We start from the raw sequence: 7947 nt of genomic DNA on the forward strand, positions 1-7947 counted from the left end.
CTTGGGATCTCAAAGACGCAAATTCAAAATGTTCTTCAAAATAACGTCTCTGACAAGGAGTTTCCTCTTCCCTTGGTGAATTTTACAAAAATCAAAATGAATAGGGGCTGGCCCCATGGCTTAGCGGTTAAGTGCGTGCGCTCCGCTGCTGGCGGCCCGGGTTCGGATCCCAGGCACGCACCGAGGCACGGCTTCTCCGGCCATGCTGAGGCCGCGTCCCACACGCAGCAACTAGAAGGATGTGCAGCTATGACATACAACTATCTCCTGGGGCTTTGGGGGGAAAAAAATAAATAAAAATAAAAATTATTTTAAAAAAAATGAATAGCACAAATGACTCAATTCCAGCTGCATTTTCATCTACTTACAGAGCTGTTGCTTGTGATACAAAGGAACAAGCCTGTGGCAGGGACCCAGAAGATCCGTCAGAGCTGTCCACTAACTCACGGGAGCTGGCTCATCCACCAGTGGGCATTCAGATGTCTGCACCGAACTTGACACAGTGGAAGGTGGGAGCCCTTCATTCCTTCGGATGTGGAAAGCACAGAGTTCAGATTCCACTATGAGATGACTGTCACTTAGGTGGAAGAGGTCTTCTCAAACCAACTGGCCTTTCTCTTAGGGAAATCTGAATTTCCTCAGCTGCATTTTCCTGACGTTTCAGGTTATTCAGGCGCTTCATTTCAGAGTCCCTTTCAAGTTTGATGGCTGAAAAATAACATACACAAAGCAATCCAACTGACATTTTTTACCAGGCATAATTTAGTCAGAACTGAATATTTATCACACAGAGAAATTCACATTCTTGAATACTAAACAAGAAGACAGGGCTACATAGATAGGGAGTATGGGTATGAATGAGCATATTTAAACATTTCTCTGATAATAAGCAAAATAACACACACACAATTTGCAATTTATTAAAGTAGTTTTTATGGAACTTACATTCTGCAGAAGGGAGCAGACCATCCTTAATGGTTTCACATTTTTGGGGGTGTAAAGGACTACCAAATGTAATTTCTTCCAAGAAAGGCAATTTGATGTTGGCTAGGTTCGTATACCAGGTCTTCGTAAGCAGCGCAAGATCCCAAGGTTCCTGCCTGGGGCAAAAATACATTAATTCATTCAATAAATATTTATTAAGTATCTACTGTGGGATATACAGAAGGCATCTTATTAAATTTCTCCATTCCATTTTCCACTAGACATTTGGTTGACAGGGGGGTATTCAGGATTTTCCAGAGTTGCAAATTTAGCCAGGAGAAGCAGCTTTATATTACTTAATGTAGAGATATATTGAGAAATTACCATAAATTATAATGACAGGAACTGTTGTTCACAATACAGCCTCCCTGGAGTCAATCCAATCTTTCCATATCCTTTAAGAGGACGTAGTTAAGAACTGTAAGCTCTAAATCTTTTACGGCTGATCAAAAATATGGTCACATTAGGGAAGGAACAAAGGGAATAATCATGCATTGAGCAGGGTACTTGGCATCCTCTAAGGCTTTGAGTGTGTGATCTTATTTTAATCATTACAACCACTATGTAGGTGGACAGAAACTGAGACTCAGAAGTTAATTATTTAAGCTGATACTCAGTCCAAGTATATTTATTTAGAAGCACTAGTACCAAAAGAATCGTTAGGAAACTGGAGAAAGGGATGAAATCCCAAACTACAATATTAAAAATAATCACTACGGACTTTAAATGAATTGTTTTATGTATCCTAATTCAGAAATTTAAAGTATCAACTACATGTTTCTCATCTACAGTCTTGTGAGTCCATATGCACGAGGAACGGGAGACCTGCTCTGGTACGAGTGTGGGAAGTGAGGGTGTCACACACATGCCACCTGTTTGTTTTCCTCTTCTAGCTTCCTTGCTACTCTAGCATCTAACTTTAAGGAGTGACTTGAAATCTGTAATTATTATAGATGTACTTGAACAAGTACACAAAGATGTGTTTAGGGCCGGCCCGGTGGCGCAGGCAGTTAAGTGTGCGTGCTCTGCTGCTGCGACCCAGGGTTCACTGGTTCGGATCCCGGGCACGCACGACGCACTGCTTGGCAGGCCATGCTGTGGCGGCATCCCACATATAAAGTGGAAGAAGATGGGCATGGATGTTAGTCCAGGGCCAGTCTTCCTCAGCAAAAAAAAAAAAAAAAAAAAAAAAAAGAGGAGGATTGGCAGATGTTAGCACAGGGCTGATCTCCTCACCAAAAAAAAAAAAAAAAAGATGTGTTTATAAGAATGTTCACTGAAGCACTGTTTGTCCAAAAAAATGCACAAAATAGCCTTAACGTCTTTTATGAAGAGCTTGGTTAAACAAACATAAATGTAATGAAAGAATGAGGTTCATCCTTATATGTTGATTTCAAAACACGAGCAATAAAACAGCTAATGTTTATCTAGCATTTACTATATGCTAGGCACTGTTTTAATCAATTTATACATATGAACACATTTAATTGCCACATTAACCCCATGAAGTAAGCAGGTGCTATTATTATGCTCATTGTACAGATTAGGAAACAAGAACAGAGAACAACTTGCCCAAGGTCACAAGGCCGTTGGTCACGGGTTCAGAATTTGAACCCAGAAAGTCAGACTCTAGAATCTGTGCTTTTCACCACTAGGCTGTACAAGATATAGTAGAAGGAGCAAAGTTCAATATAATCCCATGTGTAAAAACATGTATGTGTGTGTATACATATGTGTGTATGTGTATGTGCATCTATCTTGTATAGCAGACAGAAATTCTAGAAAAACAGAAAACATTTTACCTCTGAAGGGGACTGCAGGGAGAGATGGGGATATGAGAAATAGCATTTTTATCTTCCTTTCAAATGCCTCTATACAGTTTGAATGTTTTTATTTTTTTTTTAAATAATCTTCCAAAAATACTTAACCAAAAAAAGCCCAAGGTGAGGAGCTGCCTTAGTAAATGAACTCCAAAGCGTGCTACTAGCATTCTGTTCCTCTTAATTTAGCTGCTCTTATAAATAGTATGATCTCACTTTCTTGTGAGAATGACAGAGAAGGCACTGGTTTTGCAGCGATTATTCATGATATAAAATTCTGCATAACCAAAACTGCAGAATCAGTGCTTTAAATCATTCTCCAGATATAGGAATATCTTCATTATAAAAATTATTTTTGGGGCCAACCCCATGGCCTGGTGGTTAAGTTCGCTGCGTTCCGCTTCAGCAGCCTGGGTTCGGTTCCTGGGTGCAGACCTATACCACTCATCAGCAGCCATGCTGTGGCAGTGACCCCACACAAAATAGAGGAAGATTGGCACAGATGTTAGGGCAGGGTGAATCTTCCTCAACAACAACAACAAAAAATGTTCATAATAATATTGACTATAATGGTACTTGCCTATAGTTCAAAGTCTAAACACATACTGAACTGACAAAACAATAAAATGCAATGGTGAGTTTTCTCTAGTTTTCCTATAGCTTTGGTTTTATAACCCCATAGGTTGTCTCCATTTACTTCTTAGAATACTGTTAAAAAGAAAAATTCATTGACTCATAATTCTAAATATGTCATATTTCTGTGGCAGAAAGGTTAAAACAATAAAAGTTCAAAAATTAAAAACAAGGTAGCACTACAATACTACAGAGTAAAACTACCATGTGGCAGCAGTCCACGTTCATTATAGGTTTCCTATATGGCAGGCAACGTGCAAGGACTTTACATAGATTACTTCATTTGTATTCCACACCATATAGATAGGAACTGATATGTCCATTTTACAGATGTGGAGGCCAAAACGCAGAGAAATTAAGTAATTTACTCAAGGTCACATAGTGAGCCAGGGGCAGGGCCAGGCTTTGAGCCCAGGTCTTCTTCATTGCAAAGCCCAAGTTGTCCCTACATCTCCTGCCAAAGCGTACAGAATGCAAAACTAACTCTGTACCAGCTAATTAAGTACTCTGTTAAGACATATCAGACACCAAGGCATGTATAGGTAGACTTGTGCTATCTACAGAGGTATTTCAACACAGCTGGCCGTGGTAGAAAGTGTTGCTTTGGAGTAAGAAGGCTCAGACTTCTAACCCCGTGGCTTCTTTACTTCACGACTGTGTGACTTTGATCAAACCACTTCTCCCAACCTCTGTTTTCACATCTGAAAACGTGGTTTTGTTGTAAGGACCAAGTAATATAATTTATAAATTCTTATAAAAACGTTTTTCTTTAAAAAAAAAAAAAATCACTATCCAGACACCTGAAAATGGCTCATATAGTCCAGCATCTCAGGGGAACATAAGGGTGTCTGGTGCTTTTATTTTAACAAGGACACTCCCCACCCCCAGTCAATGCTTACCATGATATAAATACTTACACTGTATAACAACCGCTCCGCAAAATGGTTTTCACTGTGTTCTTTCTTGGCAAGCCATAAGCCATGGTGAATTTTTACAGTTCAATTTCCTAACATAGGTGCCTGACGAATGACTCTGATACTCTGTTCACTTCGCCTGAAATGATTGCAACACACCTAATCAACGGCTTTCACTTGAATATTTTTTAATACTCAAATAATAAAAAGATTCAGAAAAAGCATTTCTGAATGTCAAAACATCCCTAACAAGTGTTCATTGAAGCTGAACTAATGTAGAACTGTGTTCTCTATTTTCCATGAACTCATTCTGTCATTCCTTGCCATGTAAGGAGAAAATGCCAGGTTAACAGCCTGGGTATGCTGTCATGGAATTTTGTCATTGTCTAAACCTGCCAAACTGGCTCAAACAACTCATCCCCAAACTGTGTCTGACTGTGGCAATGTTAAGCGACAAATGGCTCTGCGGGCACAGGAACTTCCAGTCCCTCGGCTGAGCCTTTTAGAGGATACCAACCTTCCCAGATTTTCCCTTATTCAAAAATCTGAACTTAAAAAATGGCCAACTCGGGCCGGCCCCGTGGCTTAGCGGCTAAGTGCGCGCGCTCTGCTGCTGGGGGCCCGGGGTTCGGATCCCGGGCACGCTCCGATGCGCTGCTTCTCCGGCCATGCTGAGGCCGCGTCCCACATACAGCAACTAGAAGGATGTACAGCTATGGCACACAACTATCCACTGGGGCTTTGGGGGAAAAAATAAATAAATAAAATTATATTTAAAAAAAAGGTCAACTTGAAGCACCACTCCCACCTCCCCTCCCCTGCACCATTCTTCGCAGCGACTCTCCTCCCCGGCAGACGTACTCTTCCCGGCACGCAGCGGCTCCCGGGAAGCGGTGGGGCCTCGGGCAGCCGCAGAGCCGGGGACCAAGGAGCGGGCCTTCCCCTCGGTCCGCGCCTTCCCACGCCGGCGCCCCACGGCCCCGCACCCGCACGCAGCGCGCGCCCAGCCCGCCCGGTCCGCCGGGGCCTCGGGAGACAGCTCCCGCGGAGGGGGCGCCGGCGCTGATTACCGTCGCTGGAGGCCTCTGAGGGTCGCGGTACCCCGCCGACCAAGGGCAGAGCGCGCGCCCGACTAGGCGCACAAGGCCGCGCACACGCCGCGGGCCCGCACCGCGGGCACACGCCTCCTGCCTGCTCGCGCCGGAGCTGCGGGCGCGCCCGCGTCACGTCGCGGCCTCAATAAAGGGCTTTGTGGGGCCGGCCCCGCGAGGTCCTCGGGCAGAGGCCTCCGGGTGTCACAGCCGAGGACCGGCCCACGCTTGGCAGAACGCAGGCCACGAGCCAAAGAGAGGGCTGTAAGCTAGGCCTCTCCCTGAAAACGACACTGTTAAACGTAAAGGGGTTGTGTTGAAGCGACTTGGGGACTTCGTTTTGGGGACCATTTGGGGCGCCACTTAAAGAAATGTGCTCCATTCTGACGTGTCCGCTGTGAGCGAGTCTCACTGGTGGCGCGTGAGCAGAAGTGTTATTTACTGTTCACACGCTCTAGGGGGTCAAGGCGGTTTTAAACGCGAAAGCTCGAAACCCATGTGATACGTTATGTGTTCGTGTGAAGAGCAAGACAGGATCAAAAGACGTGGCCTGATGGACCAGTTTCTGAAGTCATTACACTGTGGTGATTCAGAATGAATCTGTTATTTTAAGACATCAGATGGTCACCACTTAACGTCAGATGAAAATAGATTGCCTTTCCATTTTGCGTGAGGGTTTTGGAGTCGGAACTGGTTTGGAATTCTAGTTCTGCCTCTTGCTAACTAAGATCTGGCCTACATAACTTCTCTAAGCCTTAATTTCTTTATAAAACAACTATAATACTCTATATTCTACAGAGTTGTTGTGAAGATTAACAATCACGTCTGTACATTCTCTGCCACATTTAGGTAAGTGCCTAATTATCCAATTTTGAGCGTAGTGACAACTTTATGAGATAGGCAATTCCAATTGTAGAGAGGAGGAATGAGCTGAGAGGTTAAAGGACTGCCCAAGGTCACATAGCTAGTGAGTTGCAGGGCCAACTTTTGAAGCTAAACACAAGTACCCTTTCCATCCTGACAAGCTACCTCTGATTCTAGCTCCTGCCTAATTAGAATAGGATTGCAGGGTTGACCCACCTTTCGAAGGTGCTTTGTGCCTCCCGGAAACTGGAAGATGAGGACTCACTCGCTCTTTAACGTTTCTGTTCTAGTACTGATGGAAAAGGAGCAGCGAGGAGTAAAAGTGGGTGTTAGGATTTAACATCAAGAATGGTGAAGCCTTAGTGGAATGTGAAATCAGCCTAGTAGATTTTGACCTGAATTTTTTTTATTGAATTAGTATAGAATGGGGGATAATGAGAGTACAGCACGCAAATAAGTATTGTTTTATGGAACTTTCATTTCTGTTACACACATGCACACATACACATGCCTGTGTGTGTACAGTTTCTTTTCTTTTTTTTTTTTGTGAGGAAGATCAACCCTGAGCTAACATCCATGCTAATCCTCCTCTTTTTTTTTTTGCTGAAGAAGACCAGCTCTGAGCTAACATCTATTGCCAATCCTCCTCCTTTTTTTTTCCCTCAAAGCCCCAGTAGATAGTTATATGTCATAGTTGCACATTCTTCTAGTTGCTGTATGTGGGACTCTGCCTCAGCATGGCTGGAGAAGCGGGGCGCGTCGGTGCGCGCCCGGGATCCAAACGGGGCCGCCAGTAGCGGAGCACGCGCACTTAACCGCTAAGCCACGGGGCTGGCCCTGTACAGTTTCAATATAAAATATAGTTCTTACAGTGGGTCTAGAAAGTTCGAAAGCCACTGTCTAAGATCATTTCATTTTAGAGATGAAAAAACAAAGACCAAAGAGTTAACTGAGGTCACACCCAGATGGGGCCACCTTAGAGTTGAAGTGCCACATAGCTCCGTGGCCTGTTCTTTTTATACAGAAGAAGAAATCAAGACCCAGGGAGAGGATGTGATGGGTCCAGCGCCGCACTGAGAGAGATTAGACAGCCTGTGATTTCTCCATGTGGGAACTCCATTTCTTGTATGTGTAGATAATTCCTGACAATTGTATTCAGTTATTTCCTATGTGACTGACTTTGAACAAATATGGTGGAAGTTATGGTGTATAACTTATGAGACTAGGTCATAAAAAGTATTGTGGCTTCCTTCTTGCCATCTCTCTTGGATCACTCACGCTAGAAGAGACCAGCTGCCATGCTGGAAGGACACCTAAGTCACCTTATGGAGAAATTCACATGCAAAGGAATTGAGGCCTCTAGCCAACAACTGGTGAGGTGGCCTCTTGCTACCAACCATGTGAGTGAGCCATCTTGGAAGCAGATCTTCCAAGGCTCAGTCAAGCCTTCAGATGACTACAGCGCCAGCTGATATCTTGACTGAAACTTCATGGGAGACCCGAGCCAAAACCACCTAGCTAAGTTGCCCCAGGATTCCTGGGCCTGAGACAGTACAAGATAATGTTTGTCATTTTAAGCTACCAACCTTTGGGGTAATTATTACATAGCAATTGATAACTAATATACCATTAAATGTCTTA

General features: G+C 43.8%; 1 protein-coding gene across 1 annotated transcript; it reads right to left on the minus strand.

Annotated features, from left to right (window-relative positions):
* Positions 1-344: 344 nt before the first annotated feature.
* C8H4orf36 (chromosome 8 C4orf36 homolog) lies at positions 345-4475 on the minus strand. The gene is made up of 3 exons (XM_004431020.3): positions 4355-4475; positions 946-1100; positions 345-708 (listed from the first exon to the last, which is right to left on the minus strand). Exons 1-3 carry the CDS (start codon positions 4417-4419, stop codon positions 575-577), a joined length of 354 nt encoding a protein of 117 aa, XP_004431077.1. The 5' UTR covers positions 4420-4475; the 3' UTR covers positions 345-574.
* Between the last annotated feature and the right edge of the window lie 3472 nt (positions 4476-7947).

This window comes from Ceratotherium simum, chromosome 8 (genome assembly GCF_057802395.1).
Source record: "Ceratotherium simum simum isolate JZ-2026a chromosome 8, ASM5780239v1, whole genome shotgun sequence".
Taxonomy (NCBI): domain Eukaryota; kingdom Metazoa; phylum Chordata; class Mammalia; order Perissodactyla; family Rhinocerotidae; genus Ceratotherium; species Ceratotherium simum.

Excerpts from the sequence above, each read along its gene's own strand:
- C8H4orf36 (XM_004431020.3), bottom strand. The coding sequence starts at position 4,419 with ATGGCTTATGGCTTGCCAAGAAAGAACACAGTGAAAACCATTTTGCGG. Across the intron at positions 1,101-4,354 it reads CGGAGCGGTTGTTATACAGT|GCAGGAACCTTGGGATCTTG; the intron begins GTAAGTATTTAT and ends TTTTTGCCCCAG. Across the intron at positions 709-945 it reads TCTGCTCCCTTCTGCAGAAT|CCATCAAACTTGAAAGGGAC; the intron begins GTAAGTTCCATA and ends GTTATTTTTCAG.